Raw genomic sequence first — 23,407 nt, 5'->3', positions numbered from 1 at the left:
TTGCACTTGCAAGACAAGAGAATTTGCCTTTGCAAGAGAAGAGAGGTTGCACTTGCAAGACAAGAGAATTTGCCTATGCAAGAGAAGATAATTTGTCTTTGCAAGAGAAGAGAGGTTGCACTTGCAAGAGAAGAGAATTTTCCTTTGCAAGAGAAGAGAGGTTGCACTTGCACGAGAGGAGAGGTTGCACTTGCAAGGGAAGGGAATTTACCTATGCAAGAGAAGAGAGGTTGCACTTGCAAGAGAAGAGAGTTTGCACTTGCAAGAGAATAGAAGTTGCACTTGCAAGAGAATAGAAGTTGCACTTGCAAGAGAAAAGAGGTTGCACTTGCAAGAGAAGAGAGGTTGCACTTGCAAGAGAAGAGAGGTTGCACTTGCAAGAGAAGAGAAGTTGCACTTGCAAGAGAAGAGAGGTTGCACTTGCAAGGGAAGAGAAGTTGCAATTGCAAGAGAAGAGAGGTTGCACTTGCAAGAGAAGAGAGTTTGCCTATGCAAGAGAAGATAATTTGCCTTTGCAAGAGAAGAGAGGTTGCACTTGCAAGAGAAGAGAATTTGCCTTTGCAAGAGAAGAGAGGTTGCACTTGCAAGAGAAGAGAATTTGCCTATGCAAGAGAAGAGAATTTGCCTTTGCAAGAGAAGAGAGGTTGCACTTGCAAGAGAAGAGAGGTTGCACTTGCAAGAGAAGATAATTTGCCTTTGCAAGAGAAGAGAGGTTGCACTTGCAAGAGAAGAGAATTTGCCTTTGCAAGAGAAGAGAGGTTGCACTTGCAAGAGAAGAGAATTTGCCTATGCAAGAGAAGAGAATTTGCCTTTGCAAGAGAAGAGAGGTTGCACTTGCAAGAGAAGAGAGGTTGCCTTTTCAAGAGAAGAGAATTTGCCTTTGGAAGACAGGTCGCAATTGAGGCTGCAGTTGTGAGGTTGGCTGCGATCTTTTACCTGAGGTTACAGTTCAACACAAACACAACACAGGAGCAGACAGTGACCACCACCATCAGCCACACGGGTTCAGTTTCTCTGCGCGACTGTGCCAGATGTGAAGATGTGCGGACAGACAGCAACACTTGCACCCCGTTCAGCTGGGCTCACTTCAGAGAACCTCAAAGAGAGAAGTTCGGCTCTCTAACTCGAAACCTCTTAACTGCATGCCGTGCGTCCTGGTGGAGCGGGGCTCCCCGAATTTGTGCCCCGGTCCACAAAAAATAAAACAATTTGAAGAAATTTGAAGAATTTGAAAAATTCTTCAAATTTTTCAAATTCCTTCAAATTTTTTAAATTTCTTGAAATTTTTCAGATTTAAAAATTTTGGAGAATTTGAAAAATTTTGAAGGAATTTTAAAAATTTGGAAATTTTCAAAAAAAATTGAAAGAATTTGAATAATAAAAAAAAATTGAAGGAATTTGAAAAATTTGAAGAAATTTGGAGAAATTTAAAAAATTTGAAGGAATTTGAAAAATTTAAACAAATTTCTTCAATTGTTTTAATTTTTTGTGGACCGGGGCACACATTCGGGCCCCACGCTCAACCAGGACGCACGGCTCACTAAAACCTCAAAGAGAGAAGTTCGGCTCTCTAACTCGAAACCTCTTAACTGCATGCCGTGCGTCCTGGTGGAGCGGGGGTCCCCGAATGTGTGCCCCGGTCCACAAAACATAAAAAAATTAATAGAATTTGAAAAATTTGAAGAAATTTGAAGAAATTTGAAGAAATTTGAAGAATTTGAAAAATTCTTCAAAATTTTCAAAACAAAATGTTGTTTTTTATTTACGTGAAATCCACCATGTCTCTCTTTGCATGGGATATCAGGAAGGCAGAAGTGCGGCGCTCAGCTCGCTCCTGTTTCTCTGCTATTAGAGCTGCATCACTGCAGGTGACTTGGACAACAAACTAAGCAAGGGATGAAATAGTTTTTTCTCCTGCGAGAATCAGCTATGGACACGTTTTGATAACGCAGGGGAGTGTAGATGTAGGAAGGTGAATTTTTTTATGTGCATGTTTTTTTGTTTCAGTTTTGTTGCATGGTTGTATGTGTATTTAATTGCATGCTTTTTGGAGACACCAATTCCTACCCCTTTCTCTGGCCACTGATTGACTGATTACACAGGTGTACCTCATCCAGAGTGATGAGGCAGGAAGAAAAAGGGTGGCCACAACCAGGAGAAAGCGGGCAGAGACTGACAGAGCAGGCTGTGGAGGGCTGCCGGCGCCCAGTGATCGGAAGGAACCTGAAGAGGCATCTTGAGAGAAGCGCTGTCCAGCAACACTGCGACACGAAAGATGTGCGGCAGATCCAGATCGAGTCCAAGCAGAAGTGAACCCCAGGACCAAAAACTGCCGCTCAAGTTGCTATGCACAATGGCCGGACGGGGGAGGAACCCATCCGAGCCAGGGACGAGAGCAGGATGGAGGAGAGGCTCAGGGGAGACGCTGGCCCCCTCAGCTCAACCGCCGGGTCAATAACTTGGGGGGTGGACTGCAGAAAGACGCTGAGCATAAGTAGCTGACCCACTCTACCCTACAGGATTGCAGGATTGTTTGGTGCTGGACTTTTTATTATTTTTTTTTAGGGTGTCTGCATTTTTAAGTAAAGCTTTTAGGGTTATTCGCTGTACAGTTTTTAGGCTTTACTTTTATTGTAATAAAGTGTTTAAAATTTGAATCTTGTTGTTTTTTTTTAAATGCACTGCTCACCCCTGCGATATTGAACCTGTTTTATTCTTAGTTTAATTTGTTTAGTGGACTCATTAGTTTTGTTGTTGATGATAATCTTAAGTTTACCACTTGGGTCCCACATATACCAGAGGTGGTTATGACTGTATGTGTGTGTCTGGATTCAGTCAGAGTGCTTGAGTTACCAAACGAGCTCCAAGTCACCTGCAGTGACGCAGCTCTAATAGCAGAGAAACAGGAGAGAGCTGAGCGCCGCACTTCTGCCTTCCTGATTTCCCATGCAAAGACAGACATGGTGGGTTATAAGTGAGTAAAAAACATTTTGTTTTTTGATCATAGTAGTTTATTAGTCTTATCAGAATAACACCTTCAGCATTCGGTGAAAAGAGCTGATCCGGTTTGCAGTTCAACATCCACAACAAGCTTCTTTTTGACTAAACCAAGCGAGAGAGAAGCACAATCTTTGAAACATTTTAGCTCTGTTTAGAGCAATTTAATTTCCAAAATGTGTGGAGGTTTCGATGTCGAGAGCTGAACTTTTCTATTTCAGAAATTTTTCTATTTCACACCTCTGTCAGGTTTGTGTTGAAGCCTAACGCCAGATGAAAGATCGCAGCCAGCCACTGTTGCTCTGCATAATGACGGAAACATTTGGTAGGAGGAGTTGTTTCCTTAAATTTGCAAAAGTGCAACTCCTCCTATTTAGTGGGAAGAGAACAATGTAGGTGAAGTTTTACCTTTCAGACATCGGAAAAGTACAACTCCTCCTAGCAGAAGGAGAAATCCATAGGTACCTAAACATATATAGTACCTAAGTATTTCTTGCATTATGCGGAGCAGCAGCGGACAGAGGCAGGCTCTAATCTTTTACCTGATGTTACAGTTCAACACAAACCTGACACAGAACAGCAGACTGAACGCATCCATGAGCATCACAGGTGCAGTTTCTTTACCTGGCTCTGTCAGATTTGAAGATCTGCGTACACACAGCAACACTTTCTTCCAGTTCACCTGGGATCATTTAAAAAAATATCTCAAACATAAATGTTCAGCTCTCCAACGTAATCTTAACTGCATGCTGTGTGTCCTTATGAAGCAGGGGTCCGTGAATGGGTAGGCTACCCCTTCCTCCGCAACATCTTTAACCTGAAGTGCTCTAAACAGAGAAATAATGTTTCAGAGATTGTGTTGGACCCTCGTTTGGTTCCGTTTCACAACACTGAACCTACCACAAAGGTGCCAACCATGGTAACCCGACCCAGCATTTTAACAAAGCAGAAACACGTATGCCTCTAAGATACTGCATAAAATGGTTTTTCATGAGCCCCATGTGTATCACATGCGAGATACCTTACCACAGCATAAAATTATAAAGTTAATAAACCACCCTGAGGGAAGAAAATGTATTCACTTGTATTCATTCACATACAACTCACCATGTTTCTCCTTTTGTATTGAGCTCCGTTCAACTCACTTCTAAATCCTGTGCTTTAGAGTATGGAAAAATCAATCTAAATCATTATCATTTGACAGCTGGGATGGAAGTAACATATAAACAATTGGTCCGCTCCATCAACAATGTCTTAGTCTACTCCTGTAAAAATTACAGGTACGGTGTGGAACTAGTTCACACAGGTGTAGCCTGTGTTTACTTCCTGGTTCCTGAGCCAATCCAATAGGAGAGTTTCCCGAAACAGAGTGCATCATTTGGTATTTTATTTTAATAAAAGAACAACAGCCTGCAACCATGAAAGCCAGTAAGAGAAACAGAGAACAGAACACAACATCATATACCTATCCTGTGTAAGTACAAATTCAGTGGGGTTTCACAGCAGCAACGGACCATTATGGAAACAGCAGGCTGTGTGTATGTATTTGTGACCTGTGGTACAATCACCACTAACTGCAGTCAGTCAAGCGAGACCCTCAGACTGGAAGACAGGAAGTACAGATCTCCTACAGGTAAGATAAGAATCAACAGAAAAATGGCTTACAAATCAAAAACATTTTATCATGTTTATCACATAGACATGCCCTCGATCTTAGAGCTAACATAAGCTCAACAATATAAATGCTTTACTATAAAAGACAAAGAATAAAAAGTAATAATTATGCCGGCCCTGAGAACTACTTGGTTGATATTCAATTCAAGCCTGATAAACTTGGACTACCCGGTGGAAAGGCATAATAAAGAAAAACAGAGGGCAAAGTAAAATGACCACACCTATGTGTTCCCCACAAAGCTACCCACACAAAGGAGACACAATAATAACACACACAAATCAAACTCCCCTTCCGTATTACAAACAGCTTTGAGTTCAGGGACTCCATACCGTCACCCTAAAATTATTAAAAAGGGTTGTAGATCTCAAATTTCCCCATTGATCGAAGCAATCTGAAAACATACTGGAAACAGTAGCAGGCAAATAAATGAAAACCGGTAAATATGCGCTCCCCTTGCTGAGAGGATTTAGCCCCGATCAGTGTCACGTCAGCATGAAATCTGATCCTCGCAGAGATTGACTTGCTCTTAAATCCAAACGCTGCTGATTTACCTGTCCTCATGACGAACCAACTGCACTCCATCGCTGCGTTTTTCATATATGTCCTTCCTTCCGGCGGACCAGGCGTCCCAGATATACGCTGTTCAAATTTAAACCGCTAGGTGTCATTATTACTTATTGTCTCTACGGCGTGAACGCAAAGGCAAAGGCAAGAAAAAAGAAGCCTAATGTTTGAAAATATACAATTTCCAGATAGCAACCCTACGGAGCCCGGGAGAGCTCACTTTAAGTGATCTTTTTTTTCAGGTCGTGATGATTTGTGAGCACGTTTTCATTTAACTGAGCACTCGAATTAATAAAACGTGATCCCGTTGTAGGCCTATTTATTCGAGCACACGTTTGAATTATTGGTGGGTGCGTTTTGGTAGATCGAGATCTCGAATATACTGTAACGTGCTCATGTTTACATGTGTCAAGACAATATTGAGTGCACGTTTTACATATTGTGGCCACGTTTAAGTCGATCGTGCGCACAATGTTCTATAACCATGTTCACTAAATTGTGCTCTCGTTTTAATAAATTGTGCCCTCGTTTTAGTAAATCGTGCTCTCGTTTTAATAAATTGTGCCCTCGTTTTAGTAAATCGTGCTCTCGTTTTAATAAATTGTGCCCTCGTTTTAGTAAATCGTGCTCTCGTTTTAATAAATTGTGCCCTCGTTTTACTATGCTTAAAATGAGAGCTCAATTTAGTAAAATGAGCTCACACTATAGTAAAACGAGAGCACAATATAGTAAATTGTGCACATGATTTAGTAAAACGAGAGCACAATTTAGTTAAACGAGCGCACAATGTAGTAAAACGAGAGCAAAATTTAGTTAAACGAGCACACATTCTCTCAACATGCAAAACATTTTGCGATGACCCCTCTAGGGCTCCGTACAACCCTGCTACCGAATTATAACCAAGTTGGTCCAAAGCTCTATAAGGTTCTGGTTCTGTTGGTCCAGCCTGACCAGTCATACTGACTTACGCCGTACGTGACGCACAAGTGCAGCAGGAAAATGGGTGAACCGATGTGTTGGTGGAGCAGCGCATGTGATGCATGCGAGTGGGTGGAATACATGTGTGTAAACCGGGATGTTTGTCTGTCAGTTGGTTACGGGAGCGATAGCCATCTCATGATGGTTTTCAACTATTTTATGTCCTTCTGTTTCCCTTGTGTACTTAGTTCCTTAGTTTCTTTTTATCTTAATTTTTCTTAGAAGTTTTAGTTGAGATTCACTAGCCTAGTAGAGACGATTGGTTGATTGAAATATATTAGTTTAGATAAACAGCATTCTATAGTGATGTTTTCTGGATGTTCATTTATTTCCGTTAATAAATTCTTGAACTTGAAGAAAAGTTGTCACTCCTTTATTCTATATGTGTGCAGGGTTTACATTTAAAAGAATGCCAGTACTCCTAATATCAGCTAATATCAGCTGTTTGGGCTAATATGACAATACCTAACAGACCGAAGAGTTATTTATTAAACATTAAATAACTTAAAACAGTGCGTAATGGCCAACACACCGCTGGAGCTACCTGCTGTCGTTGTGTTGTGTCCTGAGGTTTGGGTTGTTTGTTCCCTTGAAGCCAAGGGTTCTATTTGTTTCATACTCCTGTGGCAAAAGCTGTTTCAAACAAAGAAACGATTTTTCATAAGTGCAGGAGAAATCTGACCAACCTTATTTATTTACTCTCAGCTACTTTTCCTACATAGAAGATCTTGGGAAAAGTAAGAGCTCTCACTCCATTCAATGAGTGTTTTCACATCTCTTCACCATGCTAGAAAGTCAAGAAAACAACAGACAGTATAGATCATCCATTTATGGTAATGTCTTTTGTTTTTTTTAGTGAGGTGTTGATCTAAAGATCTTTTTTTGTGTAAATGTTTGTGATTTAAAATTACTTATTTCTTTTCTAGAACAATAGACAGGCCTGTGGGAGTTATTTGTGGTTTATGCTTTTAAGAGGTTTAAGTTTACAAGCACTGCAATGAGATATTTGCCCATGAACCCAGTTCAGTCACTCGACAGCAGCAACAAAATGAGAACATTTTACATGGAAATATAGGGATTTTATTGTAAATATGAATCACTTAACAACATACAAACAACTATTGTCCAACCCCTGCCGTTATCGTACAAGAAGCTTTTATACATCTTAAACCACTTCCTCATTATAACACGATAATCAGCTTTTGTTTCATTATTACAGAAACCGCGTCATGTAATTCCCCAACAGCTGGACACGTGTTTAATGGTTTAACCCTCTTTGATATATACAATAACATATGTGAGGCTATTAGGATTTGTTGAGAATTTCTTTAGAAATGATTATTTTAGATCCATAAATCAAATAGTATTGATAAATTAAAACACAGTAAAAAAAATATCATTCAGTTGCCTTCAATTGCACAAGACCTGGCACTACAGTAGACGCTTTCGCCGAAGAGACTCCGTGGACGGCGATGCAGGAAGTAAAAGGACTTCAGTGATTAAAGTGATCCATTACTGCTCACAACTAGGCCCTTGTGGACTTTATTCTGCAGTAGAGTACCATCGAGACAATCATGGCACATATCTGAGGAGAATCAAAATATTACAACACAAAAAGTTAACACCCAATAAACAGCAAAGCTATCAGCGGTATATATGATTTTTTTTATTTTTATTTTTAATTTTTTATAAATTGAAGTCAGTGGTTTTACCTCCAGGGCAGCAATCCCAAGAGCGGCCGCCACAATCACGACTGTGTTGTCATCAATCAACTGCTTGATCTTTGTGAAGCACCCATTTACTATCTTTTGGAAGTACAAAGCACAAGTTTAATTTACCGCTAATTTTGACGAGCAATCAACAATTTACATTTTTTTTGTTTTAGAATCAAATTCGTACATTTCTTTCAGCCTCAGCAGCATCACATTGGCTGGTGGACTGGCAGCACTGCAGTGGATAGCTGCCGTTATGCGCCACATGATATGGGGATGACGAGAAGTCTGTGTAGTTGTAGAATCCACAACATTTTAACTGCAACGAGAGAGCAGATCTGATCAGCTTTGGGGAAACTCTGTGAAAAGAGAACTCATTTGTTCAGAAGCCCTGTGTACCGTCTCCATAGTCGTGTTCCACAGTCCAGTAATGTCATCATTGTTCCCATAGTCTTTCTTGATGTTCTTAACTGCTGCTGTGCCAACCTTTTCCAACAGGTCATCTGCCTAACAAACAACAACATACGATGTTAGACATCGCGTCCTGTCATCAAGGCTGCCTGTATCATCTTGTTAGACCCTTTGTCTGAACTCTGTCAGCAACTCACTAGCGGTCTGAAAACCAAAATCACCACCGCCCCCGCGACCTCGGCGATGAAGACCAGCAGAACTATCATAAAAAACTGGGAAGAAGATCAGAATCATGGATGTTAATGACACATTTAAAATTAGACTTATCGCTTTTTGAACCATTGCTCATCTTGGGTTCTAATTCTCTAAGATCTGTGAATGACAAAGCTTTCGAGTTGAGATAATTCTAGCAGCAAGTCAAAAAAAAATGGTGGACTTGCTCATAGTTTTGGTGCTAACTGCTGTTAGCCTGCTCTCCATTTGATGTTTTCCAACACAAAGGAAACACTGTAAAGCCTTGTGTCTGTGCCACTTAGATTTAATCCATTAGACATGCTGGTGTATACTTTCTGTCTGCAACTTTCTAGATTACCTTTGTGTGGTGGCCATATTAGATCTTGAACTCAGAATTGTCTAGAGATCTAAGCTTTACCCTACTTGAAATTCTCACTAAAGGTTACGTTTTTGTTGTTTTTCTGAATTGGGAACTAAGAAAATCTGATTTCAGAGTACTAACGGAGCAAAGTATTACTCTTATTTTAAACATGTGAGACCTCGGTAACCTTCCAGTAAATATGACTCCTTTGTCAGATCACTGAATGTCAGTGTAGAAAGGTTTAGTCGACAACCACATATAAAAGGACTTGAAAAGCCCAGACGGACCAACGCTAGTGGATTATTTGTGTCTGCTGGTGTCAGCTTTCTGATGGCTGTTTTAAGAAACTTTAGGTACAAGTGAATTTGTCGACTGAATGACCCTGATAATAAAGTCATCTTGTTAGTGACTAAAACTGAGTATGGTGCTGTCCGTTATGCATCTGTGTTCTGGCAACACTGGCGTGGCTGCTTCCTAAAAGGACAAGGGTCCTTGGACCACAAGTCTGCATATCTATCTATCTATCTATCTATCTATCTATCTATCTATCTATCTATCTATCCATTTCCGTTTCCGGTGTGTGATCGTAGGTAGTAGACGTGGACGTGAGAGTGGCGCTAGTTTCAAATGGTGATTCTTTCCCTTGTGTATTTCGGTTTCAAACAACTTTCCAACTGTTCTGAATGCACTAAAGCAGGTAAATCAGGTAAGAGTAATTTGTTTTTTGTTTTTTTCATGTGAGTGTTAGGTAAGTAAGTGTTTGGTTAGACAGGTGGGTGTGAGGAGGCATGGCGTCCTCCGAGACGCCTGCTCCGTCCATCAGGCAGGGGGTCCGGATTGTCCCTCCGGAAGCCTCTGTGGAGGAGGTGTTGTTGGCTGTAGGAGAGCAGGTAGGTTACGGTAAATTGTCTCATGCTTCGCGCATGAATAAGGCGGTTGTTGTTTTTTTAAAGGATGAGTCCACCGTTCACCAGCTGATTGAGTCCGGAGTAATTATCCGGGACTCTTTGGTGCAGGTTAGCCCGCTGGCTGTGCCGTCTACGCGGATCACCGTATCCGGTGTTCCGCCGTTCATCCCGAACGCCCTTCTGGAGAACGAGCTCCGTAGGTTCGGAAAAATGGCGAGCGGGTTCCGGACCGTTAGTTTGGGCTGCAAAGACCAGAAACTGAAGCATGTGCAGTCTCTGAGACGGCAGGTGTTCATGTTTCTGGAGTCCCCCACGCAGACACTGGAGGTGTCCTTCCGCGTGAAGCACGGTGAAGGGCTTTACATGGTGTACGCCAGCTCGGGACACATGAAATGCTTCGAGTGTGGAGATGTCGGACATAAAAGATCAGCGTGTCCACACAAACAGCAGGAGAATGGGCAAATGTTGGCTAAAGATGGTAGCTCTACTGCTCCCGGGTCCGCGCGCGGCGCTGCGCCCGCGGGGCTCGCGGCGGGCCCCGCGGGGCTCGCGGGGGTCCCCGCGGCGATCCCCGCGGAGCCCGCGCCGACCGCGGAGGGTCCGGAGGCGGCGAACCAGATGCCCGTAGCCGGGGACCCGGTGGTCACAAGCCCCGTGGTCTTGAGTCCCGTTTCTGTAGCTGGGAACTCTGTGGCCGTTGTGGAGGCTAAGGTGGCGGAATGTAATGTTGAAACGGAGATAACTGAACCGATTGAGGTGGAGAAGCAGCAGGAGGCTGCAGAAAGTGTAACTGAGATACAGGTAGAGAGCACTGAGGACAGAGCTAGCACCAGTGGGACAGGACAGGGGGAAGTCTGTAGTCAGACTTCATGTGGAGACGACATGGAATATGAAACTGAGTCAGACACAGCATCCATCAGTGAAGTGGTGGGCAGAAGGATTGACCTCTATTCTTTAGAGGAAATTAATGAGTTTCTGGATGAAACATTTAACAAATCAGTGAAAGTCAGTGACTACTTTGAGGACACAGATAAATTTATTAAATCAGTAAGTATATTAAAGAGGCTGGTTAGCAATGACCTCCTTGATGAAAAGAGGCGCTACCGTCTAAATAAACATCTGGCAATCCTTAGGAAGGCTCAGAGAGGAAAAACCGGTAAAAAGTCCAAGAGAAAGATCCAATATGAATAGTCACATGGTGAATTTTTCTTCCTACTGTTTAATGCTGGGTTCAATCTTTACCCTTTTTCTTCTCTGCAATATCTCTATGGAGAGTCTAAAAATAGCATCTTTAAACATCAATGGAGGGAGGGACAAACATAAGAGGGCTTTAGTATCTGAGCTAGCTACTCGAAAAAAGATTGATGTGTTATTCCTACAGGAAACACATTCCACTCCAGCAGACAACACAGATTGGGCCTTAGGTTGGGGGGGGGGTCGTGGTTCCCGAGCCACGGCTCTAATCTGAGTGCAGGTGTAGCCATTCTGTTTGCAAAACACATTGTTCTGTCACAGGTAACAGTATCTGAGATAGAACCTGGGCGTATACAGGTGGTGCAGGCTACAATAAGAGAAACACCTTTTGTGTTTGTCAATGTGTATGCTTACACCTCTGCTGGTAGCCGGATCAGCCTCTTACAAAAACTTAATGAAACTTTAAAACAGTTCAGTAGCAGCTCAGTTGTAGTGGTGGGAGGAGACTGGAACTGCACTACTAATCATTCAGTGGACAGGAATGGGAGAGAGCCCAACTCATTATCAGCCTCTTTTTTAACAAAAATAATTAAAGAGAACAGTCTGGTAGATGTTTGGAGGACACTCCATCCAAATACCAGACAGTATACCTGGGTGAAAGTCACAGAGGGCCGGGTTAGTGCAGCCAGATTAGACAGGATGTATGTCAGTAACACATGCAGCAATAGGCTAACTGCAGCCATGATATCACCAGTTGGTTTTTCAGACCATCACTTAATAACTTTTGATTTTTCTTTAATGGTGCCTCCTCGAAGATCTCCTTATTGGCACTTTAATATAAGACTAATCCATGATAAGAATTTCTGTCAGTCTTTCACTGATTTCTGGGGTCAGTGGAAAAGCAGAAAGTCAGAATTTAAAAGCATAGGTCAATGGTGGGAGGTGGGGAAGACACAGATTAAAATTTTTTGTCAGCAATACACATCACACACAGAGGCAATAGAAAGGGATCAGGTTGAGTTATTGGAAAGGGAACTTCATGTATTGGAAGAGGGTATAACTAATGGGGTGGACAGAAATAATGATAATAATAAGACTTGGGAGAAGAAGAGGGAATCATTAAGCAGGTTTTTACATGAAAAAGCTAAAGGAGCTTTAATAAAATCTAGAATCCTATCTATTAAAGACATAGATTCACCTACTAGATTCTTTTTTAAGCTGGAAAGAAAGGTCAGGCAACATAACCAGATTATGCACCTTAAGAGGTCCAATGGGTCGGTGACCAGTGACCCGTCTGAGATGAGGAGGCTGGCCATAGACTTTTACAGCAGCTTGTTTAGAGCGGATGAGTGTGACCCAGGTCGTGTGGAGGAGATACTGGAGGGACTTCCTCGTTTAGGGGAGGCGTCGGCAGCCTTCCTGGAGTCCAGGGTGCAGTTTCAGGAGCTGTCTACAGCGGTGAGCCAGCTCAGCTGTGGTCGGGCGCCTGGTGTCGATGGACTTCCAGCAGAATTTTATAAGACATTTTGGAAAGCTATTGGAAAGGACCTGATGGACGTTTTCGAAGGATGTTTGGACTCTGGGACGTTACCGACGAGCTGTAGGAGGGCAGTACTGACTTTACTGCCAAAGAAAGGAGACTTGGGACTTCTACAGAACTGGCGGCCAGTCTCACTACTTTGCACCGACTATAAAATTCTGGCCAAAGTACTGGCGAATAGACTTAAAAAATATATGGACTCAATTGTGGACGACAGCCAGACGTACTGTGTCCCTGACAGGACAATAATGGACAATTTGTTTTTACTCAGAGACATCATAGATCTGTCAAAATTCCAGGAATTAGATATAGGTTTGCTTTCTCTGGATCAAGAAAAGGCATTTGATAGAGTTGATCATAAATACTTGTTTAAAACACTTAAAGCATTTGGTTTTGGTAATTTTTTTATTTCATGTATTGAGTTGTTGTATTCAAGGGTCACTGTATTATTGAAGGTAGGAGGGGGACTCAGCAGACCGGTTTCTGTACAGAGAGGGATCAGGCAGGGATGTCCTCTTTCTGGGATGCTATATACTTTGGCTATTGAGCCCTTATTGCATCAGCTCAGGAAAAATATATCAGGTTTAAAATTAGCAGAAAAAACAAATGTTTCGGTTAGGTTGTCAGCATATGCTGACGATGTAACAGTTTTTATAGGATGCAAAAATGATGTTAGGACTCTGGAACAAAAACTAAAACTATACGAGCAAGCTTCTTCAGCAAAGGTTAACTGGTCGAAGTGTGGGGGTCTTTTACTGGGAGAGTGGAGAAATAAAGAGAGGCCGACCTTACCGGCCGGGCTGCAGTGGAGCACAGAAGGTATGAAGGTGCTAGGTGTATATCTAGGAAATGAGAACTTTCAGTTAAAGAACTGGGAGGGTATAGGTGAGAAAATAGGTGCCCGATTGTCTAGATGGAAATGGGTCCAGCCCCAGTTGTCATACAGGGGGAGGACTTTGGTTGTCAACAGTCTAGCTGCATCCATGCTCTGGCATCGGGCAACCGTTCTTGTTCCTCCGGACAATATACTGAAACAGATACAGAAGGCACTGGTGGACTTTTTATGGGATGGTTACCACTGGATTCGATCAGCTGTGCTGTTTTTACCTGTGGCGGAAGGGGGTCAGGGGCTGATTGACCTCAGGAGCCGCATAACTGCGATTCGGCTCCAGACAGCACAGAGATATCTGTACAGAACGCAGCAGCCCTGGACTCAAACGGCATCCCTGCTGCTGCAAAGAGTTGGAAACCTGCAGTACGACAGGCATCTTTTTCTATTGGACCTAGAGGGAATGGATATCACTCAAACCTCCAGTTTTTATCAGTCAGTGTTGGGTGACTGGAGAACAGTTTTAAAAAGTAAAAGGAACTGCTCTAAGGTGTATGGGATGGTAGGTGATGAACCTTTGTTCCATAGCCCGGCAATAAGGAGCAGAATTCTGGCCTCTGAGAGTATCCAGAAGATGTTCATAGCAGCGGGGCTGACGAAGCTGGAAGGACTGAGGGCAGACGGTCAGTGGAAGAGTGCTGCAAAGATCTGTGAGGACACAGGGACCAAGTCTTTACGCCTCATGGACAGATTGGTGCAGGAGGTGATAAGTGGACTTCCCGGATCCTTCAGGAGGGCACTAGAGGCTGAAGAGCATCTGGAGGGTTTTCCAGAGCTGTCCATTAGTGCTGCAGTGGAGGAGCAGGAGGAAGCAGATGGGCTCCTGCTGTCTTTTAAAAAGCCAGAACTGTGGAACTTTTCGGAAGCACCAAAGAAGAGCCTATATGAGGTATCTGTAAAAGTCCTGAACAGAGCGATGCTGGCAGGGGTCAGAGATTCGAGGTGGTCGGGTATGTTGGCACCAGGTTCGTCTCCCAGGGGCAGCTGGAGGTCCCTGTACAAGGCTCCCCTGGAGAAACGCAGTGCGGATCTCCAGTGGAGGATTGTGCACGGGGCCGTGGCCACTAACAGACACGTGGCACGTATCGATCACAGGGCAGGGAGTCAGTGCGCGTTCTGTCAGGCTGAGGAGACGTTAGAACACCTGTGGATAGGATGTCCCAGAATAGGTCCCCTATTTTCACTTTTAAAGCAGTGGGTGGGAGCTCTAGGAATTAGTTTTAACAGTGAGTTGTTTATTTTTGGACCCAGGTACTTGGCAGCACAAAGGGGAAAGATCTGTTTGGTTAATTTTTTGTTGGGTCAGGCTAAAATGAGCATTTGGTTGAGCAGGAGAAATAAAATGAAGGGGGCAGGTTCTGCAGATGCTGGGCTTATGTTTAGAGGTTTGGTGGCGGCACGTCTCAGGACTGAATTTTCTTATTATAAAATGGTGTCAGACCTGAATGAATTTATTTGTATTTGGGGAGTTGGAGATGTTTTATGTCGAATAGATGATGACATGCTTATTCTGAGTTTTTGAGAGGGGGGGGGGGTTCTTATTTGTTTGTTTATTTATTTAATTTTCTTCTTTCTTTTTTTCTTTTGGGTTTTGGGCCTTTTTAGGGAGGTTGTGTATGTATGTATGTATCTAATTTATTTATGAGTATTTATTGTAAATGACACAATGGACCAATAAAGACAGTCCATGGGTATCTATCTATCTATCTATCTATCTATCTATCTATCTATCTATCTATCTATCCGATTTTGAGCACACTTGAAGAGAAGGACCTGTCATAGATCTTAAATGATCACCTTCATCCTGTGAACTAATGCACTGGCATGTAAAGGTGTTTTGGAATAAACTCTGGAAATTTTAGATTTTTTTTCATTTAGATTTTGTTATGTAGTTGTTATTTGGTCTCTTTTTCGCACCTGCCTTATTTGGCATTCTGTAATGTAATGTCCCTTTCAGCGCTGCTTTCAAATTTATACATGACATTATGTCGCCATCTGTCGGAGACATGGGGTTATTGAACGGCGCTATCCACAGCAAAGAAGAAGTCAGAAGTGGTCAGATCTTGTGAAGTTCATGAAAGTTGTAAGCGACGGCTAGAGGCACTGAGACTGGACGCTTTGAAAGCCATGGCCCATCTCAGTAATAACGGCCTCATAAAATAGATGTACAGTGGAGTTTTAAGGCTGCAGGATGGTGCAGTGGTTACAGAACTGTTGGCCTGCAGCAAGAAGGTCCTGGGCTTGAGTCCTGGCTTGGGGGTCTTTCTCCATGAAGTTCACATGTTCTCCCCCGTCCATGCATTGGTTCTTAAAGGGTGCTTTGGGCTACTCTTAAAAAAAAAGTGAGTTTAATCGGTCTCTTTTAAACGCCTTTAGAGAGGAATGTCTGTTTTTGTGTGCGTACGCACAGCACAGCGTTCCCCAAGATTCCCCTGTGATGAACTGGCGACCTGTCCAGGTTGTCCCCTGTCTGTCATTCAGTGAAGTTTTCCAGAAGTTTGTCATCTCCACAGTCAAATAATGTATTAATTTGACAACTTTTTGTAGTTTGCGTGCCTCTGTCAGACACAAACTAATCCTCCTAACCAGCATACGTATGTAGGTCTACAGAGCTATTTACGAGGCAGAAATTTCTATTTGTCATCAATTACCGCCATCTGCCGCAGTATCGCGGTACTGCGGCACAATAACTTTTATGTCTACTGATCAGGCCCGCTGCAAAGTTCTTTTCAGACTCAATAAGGACTAAGTAAACACTATCAGCACAAACGCTTGGTGTATTTTGTTGTATTTGAAGATGAATATATGGCTTTGTGTGTTTTCATATCATGGTCAAAGTACGTGACTTTAAGGGTTAAATCTGTAATATAGGATTATTTTTCACTCAGCCTCCCATTGGACCCTCTACGCCAGAGGGTGCAACTTTTCAAATGACAAATTATTGTTTTTAATTAAACTCTTATATTCCGATAAGAACAGGGGAGTATATCTGAGCTGTTATGACGTAAAGGATTTCATAAAACAGGTTTTAGTGCTTTCCTGCATAGGGGCTGAGTATAACACCGTTTGACAAAGAAGAGATGTCCATGAGTATTTATAGGAGTAATTTCTCATAAAAAGTGTAACGTCTATAGATTTATCACCCAGACTGAAATATTTCAAGCATGTATTTCTGTTAATTTTGATGATAATGGCTTCCAGCAAATGGAAAGGTAAATTTTCAGTGTCTCGGGAATTAAGAATATTACATCATGTCATTAAAAAAGATTATTGAAAAAAGAAGTTAGCCTACTAGAAACTATTTCCATATACCGCACAGTATTTGCATTTCATTCAAAAGTGATTCCTATTGAATTTCATTCAAAAGTGGTTCCTTTTGAATGAATTTGTTAGCACAGTGTGGCATGGAAGCGATCAGCTTTGGGTTCTGCTGGGTCCTTATAAAATCCCAGGTTGCAACAGCTGCTTTCATCTCTTCTGTATTGTTGGTGCTGGTGTCTTCCATTCTCTGTGGAGTTTAGGTCACACCAGGCCATATATATTTCTTTTTTTTATTGTCTTACTAATTATTAACTTTTTGATGATAGGCTTTTTTTATTAAAATGCCCCATGAAATCATTCATATTCCACCAAAAAGTGGATGAAAAATATAAAATCACTACTTTGGCCGTTTAAATAGGGAAACATCAGGATGTGGCTCACCATCAGCAGCATACACCTGCTCTCCCTGATGGCCCCACAACAGCCGAGGAAGCCGATGATGACCAGGAGACCGCCGATGGCAATCAGCAGGTATCCCACGTTGAGCACCTGATTAAGTTCTGGTGGAACATTTTCCATTTTTCCGAGGAAGTTGAAGATGGAGCCGCTGTCCACCTTCACCCAGATCCCCACGCCAAGGATTGCAATCCCTGCCAGCTAAACCGGAGAGAAGACACAAGGGATGTTCATGAGTGTTACAAGACAACTCGCTGTCTGGCGTTGCAACAGCAGAACAATTCATACAAAGTTACATGTGACTGCTGGAACACCACTGAATGCGTCTTTATGTCGATCCCTCTGACTGTGACAACACAACGGGGGAATTTACTGTTTAATGGTTTTATAAGAGCTTTTAAGGTTGATGGAATTTTGCATTAAATGTCTGAATCTTTAGCTTCAGAAGTTTACATTTGGAGCTTTTTAAGCTGTTCAAAAAAATTTAAGGTTCCACTGGTCCAAACAAAGTCATACAAAGTGAGTTGTAAACTAGGATAAGAAGAAAGGTCAGGAAAAATTCAAATGAAAAGACATCGAACAAAAATAATCAGCAGGTTTTTTTTTTTCCAAGCTGCAATTGGCTTAAAAAAAAAAAAAACTAAGGCTAACTGTCCTGTTTCTGCATCTGGTCATTTCCCCTACAGATCCAGGGGTTTGTTGATTGGTGGATCCAGTTGATGGAATTTGGGATTGATGCTTTCTGCAGCATGGCCACCAGATGTCTGTATTTTCTGCACAGTGTTGCTTTAACTCCCTGGAGGTTGAGCAGGGTCTGGCTGCATGCACCGTATTTAGAGGACTCATGAGAATTGTTTTAATGGCTGAATAGGTCATTCATATAAAGTAATATACCATTCAAATCCTCCCTGGGTGTCTTCTGTAAGGGCCTTTTGATAAATGTGTGTCTCATTGTCACACGTCCCCTCTGTTTGCATATTTGTTTTCCAAATCATCCACACAGCAGGATGGAAATTCCGCATGGAAATGATAAACACAGATGATGAACCTGTAAAATGAGAATGGGTTATTTATATTTTTCTAAAAAGTGAAAGGTACTTACAAAGATGAGGCCATTAAAAGCAAACATCATGACTTTGAGAAATCCAAAACACCCCATTTTGCCAGCTGATAGTTCCTATAGTGACAAAACAAACAAAAAAACAGGGATGTTTTAGCATATATCAGGATTTTATTCATAGATTTGTCAGGATTTTTTCCCATCCTTTTCATCATACTGATTTTCAGCATACCGAATTACCAGAATATTTTCACACGCATATGTCAGCATGAATCATCTCGCTGACGGGCTGAATGAAGTTGTGTCGTGTGTCAGACTTGAGGTGAGGCGCTTTGAGTTGTTAGGTGGGAGAAATAGGGCAGGAATGGTGAACTATTTAGCAACTCTCCCTTTTATTGAGCTTGATGAACACTTAAGGAACCTGAGGCCTTTATACAGCATTTATAACACACGTCGCCTTTCCTAGGCCGTGGAGACAAAATGGCGGGAGAGGACAGATGACGTCTGAGAAGGCTTACTTCTCTTTTTATCTCCATTAAAAAAAAAAAAAAAACATATCACAGCATGTACCCATATGCAAAGGAAAGATATAAAGTCGGTTAACAACGAAGAGAAAAATATGTTACAAAAAGATAAAATTAAAAAACCCTACATTTTAGTTTAAGAAAATTTTTGGCCAATGGGATTGGCATCTGTCTATAGTAAAGACAGGAAGCCTCCTATGTCGCTTTACTGAGCAAACTCAGTCAGAACACATGGTTCTGAGATTCGTTATGGTTTGATCAGAAGTCTTTATCTCCTTTCAAAGGACTCAAAGAAAGGCCAGAACTGTTGGGATTCTTTCTCAGCTCTCTCCTCTGCCTTTTCTGTGCTTACGTTTAGCCATTTTCTCCCTTGCTATTTCCACTTCACACTCATTAATGGATACACCACTTCATACTTATGTCCCCAACCATAACCATCAGTTTATTTTTCTTGGTAGTTAGTCATTTTCTGATGACTATGGAGAAAGATAGTTATAAGACCGCTCTAATCTCACGTACCTCCACAGAAACGGGGTGATGGTTGTGGAGGACCCCAATGCAGCCAAACGGGAGGCGGAGGTAGGGCAAAAAATAAAGATGCTTGATGTTATAAAAAGAACCTTGCAAAAACAAAATTCGAGCTCCACAAATACAAACGCTTGAACTGATGAAGCTAAATAATTCCAAAAGCAAACCAGGAACACGGAGGAGAGAGGATGGAGGGCAGAATTATACAGAGTAGACTAGAGCAGGACTGAGCAGATAAATCAACAGAGACTAAAGAATTAAAAGGGAATACATACTGATAAGAACCAATGAGTAGAACAAGTGACAGAGAAGACTAAGCTGCTGAAAGTGCCATCGGAGAACAGAGACAGGAAGAAATAAGATAAGGAATGGCAAAACAGGAACCAAATACAAACCAGGAACTAATAAGCAGTACACAAATAGAACACACCAAGATATAAATAAAGATTTGAAAGCAACGGAAGACAGAGAAACCCCATAAACAGTAAGAGATTAAAGAGACACCGAACAGAAAAGGCCAAACTATTTAAAATAACACAGGAAGCTGCTTAAAAAAACAAACAAAAAGAACTAAACAAAGACACATGACACATACAATTCTAAGTTGTATATTTTTGGCTAAAAAGTTTTTATTACAACCAAATTCTGGTGAATTTGGAAACCTCCACAGCAACTCTAAGGCTTCATCCGGGAAGTATCAATGATCGGTGATGCACAACCAAATTTCCATTAAAAAGCTATAACTACGTCATTGCTTTGTAAAGTACTGAATCATCAGTGATGACAGCAGGGGGTGAACAGAGGAAAAACATAACATTTCATTATCTATTATTAGTCCTCTGGGAGGAAATGACAGCATACTGTGGAAAGAGACGTACTTATGGATATCATATACAGGTCGGAGGTCAAAGTTATTTTGAGTAAGTCTAGAAGAGAAACTCTCTCAGCATTCATAAGATAAGCAAAACCAAGGCATTTTTTTTTACCTCATCTACTTAGAACATTGCACATTGGTTTGTTTTTGTGTAGTTAGGTAGTTTTATGAATTATGACAACAGTCATAAAAAAAAAGGTCAACTTTGCATTACAGTACAATTCAGTTTATTGCCGCTCTGAACTCTGTTTAACCCACTTAGCTTGATTCAGCCAAAAATGGCCTAATTCTAACAGACTTCCAGCTGGTAGGTATAATTTTTTTAAAGTTATAAAACGAGATTTGTGGCAGTAGTGTATTGAAAGAATATGTTCGGTTGTCAAAGCAGTGTTAAAACACCCGCCTGGCAGTGGAATAAACGATGTCTTGGTTTCGTATATGAACAAAAATCAATAAATAAATCAGGTACATAGTGGACAAAAATGTAAAAGTATGAACTGTAAAGGAGGTGACAGGACAATCACCAAACCACTGAAACTAACATGTAATGGCTTATGACTAAAGATTTGCTGTGTGATTTTTTTTTTTTTAAAGCTTCTAACACTACAGCATTGACAGTAAATGTATGTGAATTTGTTTATGCACCAGCTCATAGAAGTCATACACATAGACAAACCCTTCCACTCAGCAATCACAGGAACACATCATACACCAGCTCCATTTTACACCAGCCACTCTTTCAGTCACTTTACGATTGTCTCCTTTGCCAGCTTTTGTGTCTGTTGACCTCCTAGGAGGGGAAAAGTGCTCTTTGTGTGGCGCAACAGAACAGATGAATTGTATTCCCAAAGACAATGACAACGCAGATTCCTACTGTCTACGGCAACGGGGTTCTTTCTGAGAGCACCAATCCCCTGTAAACTCTCATCTTTTAGACTACTATCAATAAATACCCACTGTTAAGAAAACATTTTTGTAGTTTTTTTTTTATCATTAACAATTATTCCCAAATACTCCTTTCCCATAAAATATGTCACTGAAGAAAAACGGGAGGTGGTTGTTTGGTGCCTCTACTCATCTGTTAACGAAGTTAATCATACAGCCACTAGCTGAGTGGTGTCTAAAATGCAATGAGCTGTTGCCAGGAGACCCTGAGACCCCAGCGATATTTTCACTGCTCAGAAACTTTTCCTGCTTCCTCCTGGTCAGCAGTTGCACTCTGACCCTCGGGAGTCAGGTAAGTGATGTATTAACAAGCTAAAGTCACATGCAAATCTCCCAGCGCCCCCAACTAAGTCCGAAAATTGACCCGCAAGCGGAAACTCGGCTGGAGACGAAGAAATGCAGGTGCTTCTGCTCGAGCAGTACGCCGTCAACAATTTCTGTGCCAAATGTTCCCAGAGTGAGTCGTTGGCGATCGCTCGCCTCTGGTCGGGAACTGCAATCTGTCTCTGACTCACCGGCTTTCATCATAAACAAAGATGGACAAATCTCAAAGGGCTGCATTCAGAGAAAAAAATAATTGCAGGCAGGTCCCAGGAGACAAAGGATCTTTGTTGGATGGAGCCCTCGCCACGCTGCTACAGTCGGCAAGGCTGGAAAACGCTAACCGGACGAAACCCTTTCACAAGCCTAAAGTCACCAAGCGAGGTCACGGAGGGGGCTCACCTGTTGCAGCAGAAGTCAGTCCGGTCCACTCTCTATACCTTCGCTGTTGGAGGCTGTTGTTGTGTGAGAACGCAGCGAGGTCACAGGAACACAGGATCCCTCTGTCTTCAATAAATGACCCAGAATATATTGGCCGCCTCCTTAGTTTCCCTCTGCCTTTGTCCCTCGGTTGCACCCAAAAGAGCCTCAGGAGTACTTTGTAGGAGATATCATATTATTTGGAGGCTCCTGACTGGTTATAAGTACTAAGAAAGGGGAGGGTGAGTGAGTGGGTGTGACCATAGCAGCTGAGTAATAACACATCACCATGGATCCGGGCTCCGGAGGGAGGGAGGGAGGGAGGGAGGAAGGGTGGGAACGAGATGAGAAAGGTCCTCTATATCACCTGTATGTTGCCACACAAGCAGACCTATTTGTACGCATGCAAATAATCCGGAGCCATGCAAACATGAAAACATTTCCATCTGTTTTCCAGGCCACTGCATAAAAAACAGCTGCTGTTTCAGAAAGCAGTTTCAGGAACTGAAAGACAAGCTGTCAATTAGACAAGACCAACAGATTTTAGGTCTATGATGGAGAGAAAGTATGAGTAATTGTGCTGGTCGCCCTGCCCACCAGTTGTCGAGGTAAAGGATCAAAGTTTTCACAACGGCCTATTGGATAACAAGTTGTTATTGGTTTCTTTATGTCCCTTTTTTTATAGAAGGTACTCAGCAAAGAGAATCCTGCCACCGCTAACTTTGTGTTCTCTCCTTATTTCCCATTGAAAGTATGACTGGCCCTGTGCATCTGGGTTCAGCTCTCCTGAAAATACTTAAATCAACCAGCATAACTAGGTCTGAATGTATTGTGCTCTGCTTTGTTTTTTCTTTCGCACAGAAAGTACCCCAGGCCCAGTGTTTTCCATGTTAAAGGTGTGCCTGCTGCCATTAGCTTAGCGTGGGCTTCTTGTTTTTTGTTTGTTTGTTTGTTCCATAAAAAGTAACCCTGGCTCAATGTTGTTTTTGTTGTGCGTCTCCCCTCTATCCTTTCTACCACCCAACTATATGAGGCAGATTGATGCTGACTATTGGCCTGGTTCTGCTTTAAGTTTCCACCTGTTACATGGGAGTTAGGCTACTTTTCACTTTAACCCTGTTCTTAGTCAGAATAAGAGACTGTGTTAAAATTCATGTCGTAATGCAAAAAGCTGACCTTACTCATATAACTTTATCAGCTGAGATTTTATCACCAACTGGATCTGACTGTACTGTTTGATATTTGGACTGAATGATCTAAATCTGGCTGTATGATTGGGTTAAGATGGAATAAATTTTCATCCCGGTTGGATTCATTTGAATGGGATTTGAATTGATCTGAAGCCCCAGTGGAGATGGATTAAACTTAAAAATGCGTGGAAATCACATTAGTTTCGAGTTTTTGCTAAATATAGTAAATTTAGCTCCTCTATACAACAGGGACAATTAATGCAGATATGTTTGCTGTTATCTGTGATCTGCAGTTATTTTCAACCATTTGCGATTTTAATATTATCTGTTGCAACATACAAAACAATACTGATCTACAGGTGCTG

The 23,407-nt window shown here is 41.9% G+C and overlaps 1 protein-coding gene across 1 annotated transcript; it reads right to left on the bottom strand.

Annotated features, from left to right (window-relative positions):
• Positions 1–7,271: 7,271 nt before the first annotated feature.
• tspan35 (tetraspanin 35) lies at positions 7,272–22,050 on the bottom strand. The gene is made up of 8 exons (XM_036148598.1): positions 21,835–22,050; positions 18,283–18,357; positions 17,166–17,381; positions 8,536–8,609; positions 8,326–8,434; positions 8,114–8,245; positions 7,927–8,019; positions 7,272–7,799 (listed from the first exon to the last, which is right to left on the bottom strand). Exons 2-8 carry the CDS (start codon positions 18,337–18,339, stop codon positions 7,740–7,742), a joined length of 741 nt encoding a protein of 246 aa, XP_036004491.1. The 5' UTR covers positions 18,340–18,357; positions 21,835–22,050; the 3' UTR covers positions 7,272–7,739.
• Positions 22,051–23,407: the final 1,357 nt, after the last annotated feature.

Source organism: Fundulus heteroclitus, chromosome 16, assembly GCF_011125445.2.
Source record: "Fundulus heteroclitus isolate FHET01 chromosome 16, MU-UCD_Fhet_4.1, whole genome shotgun sequence".
Classification (NCBI taxonomy): Eukaryota; Metazoa; Chordata; class Actinopteri; order Cyprinodontiformes; family Fundulidae; genus Fundulus; species Fundulus heteroclitus.
Note: the sequence above shows the minus strand (reverse complement) of the source record. Positions and strands in the feature narration are given on the sequence as shown.